This window comes from Pithys albifrons, chromosome 19, assembly GCF_047495875.1.
Source record: "Pithys albifrons albifrons isolate INPA30051 chromosome 19, PitAlb_v1, whole genome shotgun sequence".
NCBI classification, from domain to species: Eukaryota; Metazoa; Chordata; class Aves; order Passeriformes; family Thamnophilidae; genus Pithys; species Pithys albifrons.
In genome coordinates this window covers 10,356,189-10,370,289 of record NC_092476.1, presented here as the reverse complement: position 1 = coordinate 10,370,289, position 14,101 = coordinate 10,356,189, and the positions used below count along the sequence as shown (strand labels likewise).

The following is a 14,101-nucleotide window of genomic DNA, read 5'->3' as shown; positions in this document are numbered from 1 at the left end:
AACTCTTCACTCTTGTGACCAGTGTCAGGACTTGAAGGAATGGCTAAAGTTTTGTCAGGGCAGAGTTGAGTTGGATATCAAGAAAAGGTTCTTCCCCCAGAGGGTGGTGGGCACTGAGCAGGCTCCCCAGGGCAGTGGGCACAGCCCCAAGGCTGCCAGAGCTCCAGGAGTGTTTGAACAACACTCTCAGGCACAGGGTGAGATTGTTGGGGTGTCTGTGCAGGGCCAAGAGTTGGGCTCAGTGATCCTTGTGGGCTCCTTCTGACTCAGGATATTCTATTCTATGTCTCTATGGGACACAGCATGTTTCTGCTCCCAGTCTGGGCATCTTGGTACGTTTTGTGGAGATCTCCTTTTTGCAAAGTGAATTTTCCATCTGAGACTGAGTTGCATCTGCCCAGCATGGGCTGTCCCTGCAGTACCTGTGCAGGAGGGTGTACACACTGAAATGTCAGTAGAGTCTGCAGACAACAGTCCCTTCTAGAAAGCAAGCCAGAGGACAGCTTTGTTTCCCTTTTTCTCCACATTGCTTTTCAAAGTTCTTGTTACAGTTTTCTTTAATGGGAGTCTTTAAAAGTTATCCTTTAAAACAGGGCAAGGTGCAGACACCCTGTGAGGGCAAAGTAAAACATGAGAAACCTGGTGGAAAATTTAAGTGCCATTTTTGGTATTCTCAGCTTATCCCCATCACCCAAACCACCCTTCCCTCCTTTATCTGGAGCTCCAAGGTCCACCTTTATCTCACCTGATTTCTGATAAAGGAATGATTCAATGTGGGGAGATGGGGATCTCCAGTGGGGCTTCCCATAGAGCACCACAAGGTTCACAAGATGATTGTACCTGAGCAATGCCAGGTGGGTGTATCTTCCCCTCCCCAGAGCTGGGTGAGGGTAAAATCCATTTCTCCTGATTCAGAAACCCCAAACAACGTCCCTCCCTGTGGCCCTGGGAGGGAGGCCATGAGTAGGGCTCTTCCTCCTGCTCCTGACTCCGCTTCCAAGCTCGTAATCCAATAAACAAAGGAAGGGAAACACAGGAAATCATCCCTGAATAGAAGGGGTTTTCTTTTTATGTAGCATGGCCTATCTTTGTCTTTGACTATTTTTAACTCTGGGCCTGATTCTTGGCTCTTTTACATCATCTCCCCAGCAATGGGACTTGGCAGACCCACTGTTGGCCTGTCCAACTGGGAGTAGCACTGAGCTGCTCCAAGGAGTTGTGTTATGTCTCATGCTCTGACTCCCACGTGTTTATCTCCTTGCCCTTGCCAGGTACCCTGTACCAAAGAATGGTCATTTCTGAACAAAGCCTCAAAAGCGACCCCTACCCTTACCAGGAAAAGTGAGTAGTCCCTCTTTGAATCTGTTGATACTTCTGTTTTGTAGTCTCTTAGTAAAACCTGCTCTTCTCCAGAACTCTGAATTAATCTTGAATGAAATAGTTAATCTGGCCCTCAACCATGTGGCAGTACGTGGTCTTGGGAGCCACAATTTGGTGGCATCCAGTACCTTGCTAAAATGAGCTTTGCTTTGGGAGAAGCAAATTCCTCCCATATCCCAGTTTATTTCTGCAGTCCTGGGAGGCAGGGAGCTTCCCTTGGTGGAGAGACAGGGTGGAGAGGGGGAATATCAACAGCAACACTTTTTCTCTGCATGGAATAAGGGAGACATGAGCTGCTCAGTGTACAACTTCCTTGAGAGGGGCAGGCACTGATCTCTGCTCTGTGGGGACAAGGGACAGCACCCAGGGAATGGCTGGAGCTGTATCAGGGCAGGGTCAGGTTGGATATTAGAGAATATTCTTCCCCCAGAGGGTGGTGGGCACTGAGCAGGCTCCCCAGGGCAGTGGGCACAGCCCCAAGGCTGCCAGAGCAGCAGGAGTGTTTGGATGTTGCTCTGGGGCACAGGGGGTGACTCTTGGGGATGGGCCTGTGCAGGGCTGAGGGTTGGACTGGGCGATCCTTGTGGGTCCCTTCCAACTTAGGATATTCTGTGATGTCAGTAACAGAGAATCCACATCTCATCTCCTTTCCCCTTCCTCTTTTCCCATCCTCCTGTCCCCCACAGGATTTTCATCTTTGCTGACCCAGAGCTGCTCTCTGAAGCCATCTGCAATGCTCTGGTCACCGACACAGAGGCAGCTCAGGCCTCCCAGAGCCCCCGGGCGTGCATGTGCTACGTGATCAGCCACGCCATGCAGGCAGCCCTGGGCGAGGGCTGCGACCTCGGCGGCCTGAAGGGCAGACTCCAGGTAACAGCACCATCTCTGCAGCACCACCCATGGTTTTCCAGTGGTCCTGCTCTTGCTGGGCACCTTGGAGAAGAAAAAGTTGTTTTGTGAAGTGGAGAGATCCCCTCCAGCTCCTCACTGCTGGTCTCCATCTCTGGTGTTAAACTAAAACATTCTTCAGTTGCTACAGCAAGAGCCAGAGGTTTTGAAACTTCAGCTTGAGTTGTTGGTTTTGCCCAGAAAAGCTGGGCTCTGCTGCTGAAACAAAGCTCCTCTGTGAGCCCCTGGGAAGTAAAAAACCATCTCAGTGGAAATGTTTCAGTTTGTTTTCTCCAAAACCTCCTTGAAGGATCTGTGGGGCCGCAGTAACACAAATGCCTGGTTCAGACAGGCAACTTTACAGGGACCCTCAGAAGTTCCCATTCCAAGGTTACATTTGTGTGTCTGCTGTTCCCATCTCCTGAGAGTCATTTGCAGTGCCAGCACTGCTGGTGACTTCCCAAGGGACACAGTGTCCATCAGCTGCAAACCCGCCAGAAAAAGCTTTAAGCAGAGAGCACAGCCAGCCTTCCCTGGGGACAAGAAGATCTTTGTGTCCCCTGCTTTAAACAATTTCTTCAGGACTCATTTGCCATCCTTCTGTTCCCTCCCACGGCCCTGCCCATGGGACATCCCCTCTTTTCACAGCTCTGAGTGTTAACACCTGCTTCTCATGACAGGATATGCCCACGAGCGAAGTGGAGCGCTGGTTCCAGCAAGTGGTGGTGGCAGTGGAGAGTGCAGGGGGTGAGGGCACCACAGACCGTGGGCAGCACACAGCCAGGCTGCAGGAGATCCACCGTGCCCTCCTCAGCTCCTCCCCAGCAGGTGAGCTCCAGCCAGCCATTCCCGGTGGGATGAGGGAGCCGTGCAGCTGGCAGGCCCTGCCTCCCTGCTGTGGCTGTGCCATGCCCTCCCACTGCTGTCCATCCCCACCTCTCATCTGCCTCTGCTTGAGCAGCAGGACTGGGATCAGGTCCTTGCAGTGACCTGATGGCCAGGTTGGAAAGCTGGCAGTGGAAGGGACTGTGGCAATCTCTGCTCCTAATTCAGCTACCCTAAGACATGTCCCTGTTGTTTGCAAAGGGTGGCAGAAGTGTCAGCTGGGGGAGGTTGGACAGGCTCTGTGGTGCTCCGCTGGTGTAAGGAACACCCTGCCATGGCCTGGACTGGGGGGACACTGTGTACTCCTCCCTGCAGCCTCCTTGTACTGATGTACAAGGTTGCCCAGAGAAGCTGTGGCTGCCCCATCCCCAGCAGTGTCCAAGACCAGGTTGGATGGGGCTTTGAGCAACCTGGAATAATGGAAGGTGTCCCTGTCCTTGGCTGGGGATTGGAGCTGGATGGTCTTTGAGATCCTTTCCAACTCAAAGCATCCTATGATGTGGTGGACTGTGGCACTGCCATGTCCTCCCATCCCTGAAAGTACCTGCTGCCACCTACATGGACTATAATAAAATTTCCCATCCATCACAATTCCTCACTGAAATCTGGGGTGGGCCAGAAGGAAATGGGAGTCGTGGTTCCTCTCCTGACTAATCCCTGCATGCCAGCCCTCTCACCCAACAGAGGTGGAGACTGTCCCGGAGCAAGATATGGGGAGGAGCAGCCAGTGGTGCTGGGAGAGGAGTGGGACCATCTCCACCTTTTGGAGGCAGTGAGCTATTAAATTGTGTCACTGCTTGTCACAGAGCCATGAAAAGAGACAGAGGTTTAAAAGAGGTGGTGATGGTGGAATCAGAGGTCTCCCTTGCAAAGAATGTTTGATTTATTCTGCAACCTCTCTGCTCTCTTCAAAGCAAACTCCTTCACTTGGCCATGCCTCAGCCTCCCCATTTTCATTTCTGCCTTCCACTCACGGTGTAGGCATGTTCTTCAGGCTCAGTTTGTGAGATCAGAGGCCTCTGATCACAGCCTTACCTCTGGCCAGAAGCAACCAGGGTGGGAGAGCCCTTGGGACTCGGCGCAGGCTCTAACCCCCTGTCTGGTGCTCAGCACTGGGGGGGAGGTTCATGCACCTGCGTGGGGAAAATGCTCCTGTATGTTACAAGCACCCTTGTTTCCCCCAGGCAATGCTCCCCTGCAAGGGCTGCAGGACACACCTCTGCCCAACCCCAACATCAGCTTTCACCTCTGGACAGAAGATGACCAGCTCTGTGAGTGTCCCTGAGGGGCTGTGGGGAGCTGAGGTGGTGCCTGAGTTTGGGGATCCTGTGCAAAACATGTCATTAGCTCTGACTCCTGAGCAGTGAGTTTTATAACCATCATCCAAAGGCCAAACTCATGGAAACTTGTGCTGACTGCACCAGCCTTCCTTCTTGTGGACTGCTGGTCTCAGATCAGGGGATTAGGGGTGTAAAGGGGTGAAGGAGATGAGGAGGGGAACAGGATGGGCAGGATGTGCCCAGAGTACCTGATTTTATTGTTGATGCCCCACCCCTGGAAGTGTTCAAGGCCAGGTTGGATGGGGCATAGAGCAATCTGTTCTTGTGGAAAGTACCCCTGCCCATGGCAAAGGGGTTGGAATGAGATGATCTTTAAGGTCCCTTCCAACCCAAACCATCCTATGGGTCTATAACTATGATTTGAGTGATATTGAGCTCTTTTCATGGTGCAACATGAAATGGCACTGAAAGACTGACTCCCCTTGGCCCACTGGTGGAGATATTTGCTTTACAGTTTTTCTGAGAAGAGGGAAGCTGGGGTGTGGCTTTGCTTGGATTCCCCTCCTCAAGCTCCATTCTGCCTGCAGGGAAGGAATTGGTGCTGTTCATCCGCCCGCTGTCTCAGAGCTGCGAGCCCGACTGCCTCAGCCAGGACCTGGACAACTTCGAGATCCAGGACATCATTTCAGACTGTGACTGCTGTGAGCAGACTCGCTTCTCCGTGCTCTCCACCGACAGCGGCATTGAGCGAGACCTGCCCACGGCAGCCGAGGAGCCCTTTGCCCCCTGCAGTGCCGACACGGAGCACTCCCGGCTCCACAGGAAGGGCGGCATCAAAAAAAAGCCGTCCCCGCTGGAGAGCATGGCCCTGCTGCAGCCTGGCTGCCACAGCCCCGGGGGGAAGCCCCCGGTGAAGCTGCAGAGGAGGTCGGGCATCCCCCCAGATGCTGCAGCCCCGCTCCAGAGGCTCCACACCGCCCGCATCGTGCTGCTGGGGGACGACCGGATCCTGGGGCGCCTGGCACAAGCCTACCACTCTCTGAGGTGACTGGTGGCCACACCTTCCCGGGTCTGGGCGCTTGGGGGAAGGCAGGACACGGTGGGGGCTTTGCTCCTCAAACTGTTGGAGCAACCAGGATGGGTGGCGTGGATAGGGCTGGGCTCCAGAGTTACCTGGGACAGGATGGGACACAGGTGTTTAACACCCAAATGTACCTGACTTCACTGGTTGCCTGGCATCAATTGGCTCTGTTGGCCCAAATGATTCACACACCAAGTTCTTTCTTCTGTCTATGAAGTAGGTTAGTAAATATACAAAATGGAAAAATTCTGAAGAAAAGCTGCTCTTCCCAACTGGTTCACCTGCTCTGGGCCAGGAGAGCAGCATGGGGTGCATCTGGGTTGTGATGCAGGCACCAGCTTGGGGAGCAGCACTGGATGCAGAGGGACCACCAGTCCAAGGAAAAATCCTGTCTCTGGCTCCCCATCATCTCCCCTTGCTCAGTTTGGGAACCCAGGGGTGTTACTGCCATCCTGTCACAATGGGCAAAGGAGGCACACAAGGAGGGCACATGCTCCTGTTGCAGAGCAGCTGCAATCTCCTGGCACTGCCCACTCTTGGCCGAGAGCCACGTTCTTCCCTCTTCCCTTTGGGACACAACTGTTTATTTTTCCATTTCAAGGAAACGAGAAACACGTCGAGTTTTCCTGACTCCCAGGCTGAACCTGCAGTTCTACTACATCCCAGTCGTGGCAGGACAGCCAAACACCTTGGCTGTTGAGGTAAGCCTGGGCTTGGCAGCTCCAGGTGCTGCTCCCACTTCCAGCAACTGATGATGGTGTTTTGGGAGAGAGAACAGGGAGGTTACAGGAATTCCCATCCATTCATGCCCTGTGCATAGAGCAAAGAGGGTGGGAGCCAAGCCAGGGTGTCTGGGCTCAGTTTGCAGGCTGGTTTTGGGAACCCATCAGCTCCACAGGCATGCAAGTTGCTCCAGCCTCCCTGATGGAGGACGACTCATTCAGACCTGCTCATATGCCCCAGCTATAGGAGAACTGATGAAGTTTAGCAAAGCACTGGTGCTTTTCCCACCTCCTAAATGCTTAGGGGAAGCAGTCATTGCTCATTCAGGGCTTTGGCTCCTTGATGGCCCCAGTTTTAGATCTCTAAGTCATTACCTTGCAGTTTATCTTGGGCACATCTCTTCCCCTCTGACTGCCTCGAGACAGTGACAAATAAACAGTTGCACTTCTCACAATATGTTAAGCTGGCCCAGAGCTGGCTGTGAACCCTGACAAACATGCTGTTATAAAAATGATTATTTTTTCTTTACAGTCTTCACTTAATTTTTGTTTTTGAGCACCCTCTATGTAAGTTTGCCATCTTCTCTGGACCAAACAAGGAAGGGGAAGGGATGGGGGGAGCAGCTCGCAGGGCATTCGTGCCCCAGCTCCCTCTGTCTCCTTGAGAGCTGTGGTATTTTGAGCCATGATCCTACTCTGAGCTGTGTTTCTCCCACAGGACCACACTGCCCCTGGCCATGAGGAGCTCTGTGAGGTGGCTGGGTACCTGGGCAGAGCCGACCCGTGGTACGAGAGCAACATCAACACTCTGTGCCACGTGATTCCCAAGCTGGCCACCATGGTATGAGAAAAACCTTCCCACCTCCCCAGCCTGGCCCATTTCTCAAACACATCTGCTGTGTCTGAGGATGAATTTGTGCACTGCAGGGCTCCTCCATGTCCCAGGGAGAGCCTTTCTCCTTCAAACCCTCCCCAGGGCCCAGCAACCAGAAGTGCATGTGGCTGACACTGCCCCAGGCCAGAAGACCCATTTGCTGTGATGGGTTTTTTTTGGGCAAGGGACAGGAAATGACAGATTTCAAGAAAGAAAACATAAATGAGGCATTTGCTGAAATACCCCTGGCTCTCATTTCCCGGCAGTTTGAGCCGTCATTGACAGCCTACAAAAAAGGCTGATAGATCGGTGGGCACAGCCTTTGCTTCTCCCATTCGCTTTGACCAGTGAGGGCAGAGCGACAGGTCATCACTCACTGTTTGTCAAGGAAGGTGTGAGAGTTTGTGGCTGGGTTTTTGAGAAGTGACTGTGGCTGCTGAATGATGTGATTTGCCCCCCCAGCCTCCCTCCCCGAGCAAACACCTTGTGACTGATCTGTTCATCACGGACGTCATCGCCTACTACGTTCGCATGGGCATCCAGCCCGTCTGCTTCCAGGTCTACGCTGTGAAGGTGGGTCACATCTCCTGAGCCTTCACATGGCCCTGAAAGGCCTTGCAGAGCTGTGCAGAGACAGCAGGGCCTGGGGAATCTGAGCCAGCAGATCTGAGCCTGGATCTCTGTGCCCCCCAGCCTGTTCCCTCCTTGCCAGGCTCCCAGATCCAGGGACTGTGTAGCACAGCTCAGCTGGAGTCAGTGATCCTGGAATGGCTATTTCAGGATCACACAGGTCAGCTGAGTGAGCCTTGAAGTTCCCCCGCAGGGACACAGATTTCCTGCTCTGCTGGATTCAGGGTTGTTCAGGAGCCCTGGTACCTCCTGTTGCTTGAGATGCTGTGAGCAAACAGGACTGCTCTGAGTGGCTTTGCCAAAACCTTTCTGTACCTCACAGGGGCTTCGCAGGATTTCCTGAATCACCATTTAACTATTTTCCGCCAGCTTTTCTCAGAAAAGGTGTCAGAGTGACAGCTGGCATCTGACATGAGAGCAAAGATAAACTCTATTTGGGCACATAACATGAACCCCCTCCTTTGCTCCTCTGGCAGTTTCCTCTCTTCAAAGCTTAGGCTGGCACTGATGCACAGATCTCCTTCTAATCTACTTGTAGCCCCTGTGGCACTGCAGCACAGCAGCAGCCACTGAATGAACAAACTGGCACGTGGCATTCATAGAGCTGGAAGAGCTTTGGTAAACAATCACCAGAACCTGAACTAATAACATGTATCCTATAAACACTTGGAGCACCTGGTGGCTGAGGATTTTGATTTTTTTTTTTTGGTGAATTTTTATTTCACTCATTTCTCCTCCAAGACAAAAACCAACAGCAAGTGAGGATGTGGGTGATTCGAGCAGGGGAAGAGGAACTGTCCCCAGATGTGGTTTTCAGATAGAAGCACCTAAAGTAATCTCTTGTCATACAGGGTGTGATGCTGCTTCATCTGGAAACACTGACCCTGTTTTGCCTTTTTGGTTAAGACCACACTGTTCCCCTTTGGCTGCTGGAAGCTTCCTAGAAGTGTGAGTCAAGTCCCACAGGAGCTGGATGTAGGGCTAGGAGAGGTTCTCCACAACCTTCTCTTCCCATTTTGCTCAGTACAAGACCATGAAAAGAAAATAATTCCTAGGGCTGGAGCAACCTGTTGATTTAAGTGTATCAGATAGAAACCTACATTGAAGCTCTGTCAGGGCTGGGAAGGTGCTCCCTGTGACCAGTGGGTGTATGGCGGGGAGCTGCCTCAGCCGTGAGTGCACAGTGACATCCAGTGGCAGGGGACACTGCCTGTGGCTCTGCTGGCCAGGTCCATTGGTCTTCTGGCAGGGTCTGCCACAATCCTGGGCCTCAGGGAGCAGAGCCAAAGTTGTTCCCCCTATCCCAAAGGTACCCTGGCTGCCATGATGAGGTCACACATCCCCTTTGATGTCACACCTGGGTGCTCTGGAGAAGCTTTTCATGTCACAAACTCCATGTGGTGCCACAGGGGACTGAGGAGATGTTCTTAGAGACGTTCCTCTCTTTCAGATTTTCTTCAATGACCCGGCGCAGGAGCCAGCTGAGGACGTGTTCCTGACAGAGCTGTGCACCCAGGGGCAGGACAGCACCTCCCACAGAGGTGTGTGTGTCCCACCAAGCTGAGCCCTGCAGCAGGGGCTGCCCACCTGGGTGGGGGTCCTGCTGTCCCCAGACGCCGCTCACCCTGTCCCTCAGCCTGCAGCATTCCAGGCTCTGCCATGGGGCAATAGCCCTTGTTCTCTGACAAGCAGGAGCTCCCCTAAACACCCCATCTCCCTCTTGGACACATGAAACTGGGTTAAAGGAGGGACCTTGTGGTCACTTGGCTCCTGGTCTCAACCAGCTTTTGTAGACTGTGCCTTTGGTTGGCTCCAGGACCCTCTGAAGCTGGATCAGCACTCTGATTTTGTTGAGTAAATAAGCTGGGCTTTACATCTGTCCCCTATCAGAAATTCAGCTTCCTCCAGCTGCCAGTTATGGAACAAAAGTGCTTGAAGGCTGGACCATTACAGAAGTCAGCCCTTCCATCAGTGCACTGTGGTGTCCAATCCAATGGATGTTTGCCTCTAAGGCTGGGCACAGACCCTGCAGTGAGTCCATCTCACTGGACCTGCTGGGTGCACAGAGCCTCAGCTCCTGTAGGCAAGGAGAGAAGGGACAATGTGCCAGAGCACTGTGTGATGGAGCGGGTGGCTCATCCCATGGAAGGACCCCTGTTTGCTCACCACAGACAGGTGGGCTGAGTGAAACTTCAATTCCACTTCATTCCCTCCTTGCAGAATTAAGCATGACCAAGAAGAAAACAACCCTGGATGGCCCTGGCATAGATCTCACAGTAGCATACAAAAAGGTAAGCAGGGCTCTCAGCAGCCCAAAATGTCTCTGCTCACAGACATCCCCAGCATGGCATAGATCTCCTCAAAGGGGGACTCTGGCCCTCCTTGTTTGGCATAGATCTCCTGAAAGGAGGACTCTGGCCCTCCTTGTTTCCTCTGGAATGGCACTCCAGGAGAGGACAGAGAGGTTGTGGTGAGCTTTTAAAGTCTGGTAGCTGCCTTGTGTTTGTGAAAACCTACCCCAGACCTCTCCATGACCAACCTCTCTGCCAGGGGCAACTAACAGAGCCTTGCCTGCAGGTTGTGGTGAGCAACCGGGAGAAGGAACTGGACATGTCCGTGCGCTCCACAGGTCTGGTGATGAAAGCCATCCCTTCTGAGGAGGCTGAAGGTGGGTTCCTCCTGCTTGGAACCATATGAGGAGGGGTTTCTGAGTTTTCAGGTGCTCAGTAGAGCAAACCTTACCACAATCCTTAGTGCCAATTTGCTTGGGCTGTGGGGTTGAATTAGTAATGGGCATATATTGGTGGCACCGCAGTCTGGTTGGGTGTTTCCTCATGGATGAGGTGTCTGAGGCTCAGACATGGTCTAAGCTTTGCAGCATCTTCCTTTTGCTCCAGCCTTCCTCCTTCACCTTAGCACAGCCTCTGAGCTTTCCACCCTGAGCACCCCTACACAATTCCTTGGACCACGGAGCATGCCAGAGTCTTCCTTCTCTGCTGTCCTGTGTATCCCATAGGCAGTGCAACAAGATGTGGGATATGGGACCAGTCCCACTGAAAGCTGGGCTGAGATCATGCCAAGGTCTGAGATTAACAAATTTCTTCTATTGCAGACCTGGCATGTCTGAATGTGACCATCACTGAAATCGTCAGGATCAACCACTTGTCAGGACGGTCATTCTCAGTAAGTACCTGTGGGATCCTCATGACCCTGGAAGGGTTGGTCACTGCATGGAAATCCCTTACAACAACAGTGAAAGGGGGAAACACTCTGTGGGGAGGAGAAGACTTTGGGACCACCCTACTCAGAGAGCATTTTGCAATTACTTTCCATGGAAAAGTCCAGATTTTTGAGCCAAAGCTCCAAATGCCATCCCTGCTGGCCAATGCCACATGGAATCTTGTCACAAGAGACCCTGAATGATTGATCTGTGTCTGCAGGGGCAAAGTAGAGAAATAAAGTCCTTGTGACTCCACTGGGGTGCAGGAGAGAGTCTAGTTTTGCTACCAACTCCATGAACTACACACCTTGAGTAGCAGTGCCCTCCCCAGACCCCACATATTATTCCCCACAGAGATCACAAAAAATAATTTGACAAAGCATAAACCTGAAGCAGAAAATTAAATTCATCTATTTATCAGCTCAGAAAGGTGGATATGTTAGAGAGGGGACTGAAGTCTTGGGCTTCTGTTCTTTTATTTTTTTTGCATGAGAGTTCCCAGAGGCGATGTGGGAACGTGTCACTGCTGTTTGGGTGGCATTAAGTGTTACTGTGCCTTGGTCATTCAGGCCCTGGAGCCTCCAGTCTCTCAGCTTGTGTTTTTGGGTAGCCAGCACCTTTTTGCTTGTTTTCACCTGGCTTTTGGGAACACCAAGGTGCTGCAGCCACAAAGATATCCCACAACCATGGAGAACAGAGCAAGTCCCATATCAAACATCCAAAAGCTTGCAGCCCATGCAAGCATTGCCAGTTTGGAAACTCTGCCCTTATAAAACTTGACCAGGTTGTGATTACAGAAAAAAAAATTGCCTTGTGTCCCATCTGAGGTTAAAAAATAAAACCAGAGAAATGTCTTCATCTATTCCTTTCACACCCATCATGCACACACATCCACCACCACACAGCCAAGAGACGGGAGGGACACACTCACTGGGCTCCTCCTCTCTCTATCCAGGCTGTGGCAAACAGGTTGAAAACACAAAATATCAAAATCAGGAGCACAGAGCAGAGACCCTTCATGGTGTGTCTGGACAAGGACAGCAGAAGAACCTACAGGAACGTGATCAGGTGAGAATGCCACGTGTGCCAGGGTCTGCACACCCCCCTCAGTGACCTTGTATCCTTCCTGGAAGGGCTGTTTCCCAGGGAGTCCTAGTCCTCTTCCTCAGGCATGCCAAAAGACCTTCTCCAGGGAGTGCAGGGCAGGGTGGTGCTCTCCTACCTTTGTGTTTTCAGGTGGTGGGGTAAGAAACAAAATGGTTCATTAAGACAGCAGAAGAATAAGCACCTTCAGGGACAAACAGATCTCAGATCTCCTGAATTACTAATAAGGCTGATGCTCTCTCCACTGACTGTATCTCACACCAGGGAGTCTCAAGGGGTAGAGAATCCAGCCCTGTGAAAATGGCAGTGATTAATGTGCCTACAGCAGTTGCAGTGACATGTGATATGTTGGAAGCAAACAAGCAGTTCAAGGTCCATGAGCCTCATGGAACATTCATAAACTGTGAATTCCTGAGGATCAGGCTGAGCCAGGCTATGGACATGGGTGGTGTGGTCAAACTAACACACATCAGCTCATCTTTCCAGCCAAACACAATTGAAAAAAGCATCAAAGCAGCTGCACATTTGAGTGTGACCATCCCACCTCAGCAGTCAGTGGACAGATCTGGTGTTCAGTTTGAGATCAAGCTCTGGCCCTAAAGGGCAGGTCTGTACATGCAATAAATGTGTTCTTGTGCTCTTGCAGCCTGGAAGTGTCTCCTTGCCCAGAGCCCAGCTACTGCTTGCAGAAGACAAGGACAATGAAATTCAACCTTCACCAAACAGAAGATGTGGGGCTTGTGAAATACATGCCCAAGTCTCTGCTCTTACCTATCAACACGTTTGCAGGTGTCATGCAGTGAAGAAAACGAGAAAAAGCTGGTATGGGAAATGTGCCATTGGGTCATCACAGAGGACATGGGTGAAGAAAACACACTAAAAGACACCAATGGTGATTTTACAATGGCAATGGTGTGAAAGAGGTGGACAGGGCATGGGGGGACAGCCATGCCCTGCTGGGTGACAGTGTGACCATGGCTAACAGCCCCCTGCCCAGGGGCACAGTCTTGCTGCAGAACTGAGTTTTAACCTTTTGCACACGTCAGGGAAAACCTCTGAGCTTCTTCATTTCAGGAAGACTGGGGCAAATCTGGCTGAGGTGGTGGTGCTCTCTGTGCTGTGCTGTGGATCCCATGCCACCTGGTAGCAGTAATATTTATTTTGGTGATGTCTCACAGCCCAGCATGGGATCAGGGCCTGACTGTCGGGTTCTGCACAGCAAACTCTTCATTCTGGCACAGGGTGATGTGTTTGGGCAAACCAGCAATTCCTCCCCTGACTGATTTAGGAAACCTCATTGTAGGCCTGACCACAACAGGGAGAGAATGTGCACTCAATGTGGCTTCCCTGGAAGTCAGTGGAAAACCTGCTGTTGTTTCAAAGCAGCACATGGAATAAGGATGAATGGTGTGAAACAGGGATATGAGAAATGTGGTGCAATATTTGGCAGTGAGGAACAGGGCAAGGACTGCTCGTGCTACCCAGGAAGTGCTGAGGGATATGCTTGGCTATGAATGGTTCTGCTTGAAGAAGAGACCTTCATTGAGCAGATGGCATGGCAGGTCTTGGACATCTGAGCTGTACCTTGGAGTCCACCTGGGATTTTGCTGTTGCTTCACTATGCAACCTCTCTGCATCTTGTCTGCAAACTCATGGGCACTGGTTGCATTCCTCCAGTTGTACATCGTGAGAACAACCCCCTGCAATCCCAGCAGGACTGGACCTCTCCCATGAGGTCATCCAGCAATGCCTCTGTGTCCCAGCCTGCCTTGCAGTCCTGGTTTGGCCTGTGTCTGCTGTGTTGTGCAGAAGAGTGCTCCTGGGATTGATGGATGGGCAGGATGCCTGAAAGACTTCTTTGTTCTTTTCCTCTGCTGCTCCCATAGTGTAGAAACCCTCCCCTGGTTTGCAGATGGGCCAGGCTGAGAAGGCACAGCTCCTGCTTCCTCCAGGCTGAGAGTTCAGTGTTCAGGATGATCCTGGAGGAAAACCTTGTTTTCATTCCAGTTTTTGGCTGACTGAAATAATAAATAAGAT

General features: G+C 51.9%; 1 protein-coding gene across 1 annotated transcript in view; it reads left to right on the top strand.

Annotated features, from left to right (window-relative positions):
* Positions 1–14,101, top strand: part of PIK3R6 (phosphoinositide-3-kinase regulatory subunit 6) — a 35,041-nt gene extending 20,940 nt beyond the window's left edge. The window contains exons 7-20 of the mRNA XM_071573516.1: positions 1,272–1,341; positions 2,067–2,250; positions 2,949–3,096; positions 4,338–4,424; positions 5,021–5,477; positions 6,116–6,215; positions 6,955–7,077; positions 7,573–7,683; positions 9,191–9,281; positions 9,961–10,031; positions 10,318–10,408; positions 10,853–10,923; positions 11,916–12,028; positions 12,711–14,101. Of these exons, the coding sequence (XP_071429617.1) occupies positions 1,272–1,341; positions 2,067–2,250; positions 2,949–3,096; positions 4,338–4,424; positions 5,021–5,477; positions 6,116–6,215; positions 6,955–7,077; positions 7,573–7,683; positions 9,191–9,281; positions 9,961–10,031; positions 10,318–10,408; positions 10,853–10,923; positions 11,916–12,028; positions 12,711–12,867 (1,874 nt within the window). The 3' untranslated portion in view covers positions 12,868–14,101. The remainder of the gene's footprint in view (positions 1–1,271; positions 1,342–2,066; positions 2,251–2,948; positions 3,097–4,337; positions 4,425–5,020; positions 5,478–6,115; positions 6,216–6,954; positions 7,078–7,572; positions 7,684–9,190; positions 9,282–9,960; positions 10,032–10,317; positions 10,409–10,852; positions 10,924–11,915; positions 12,029–12,710) is intronic.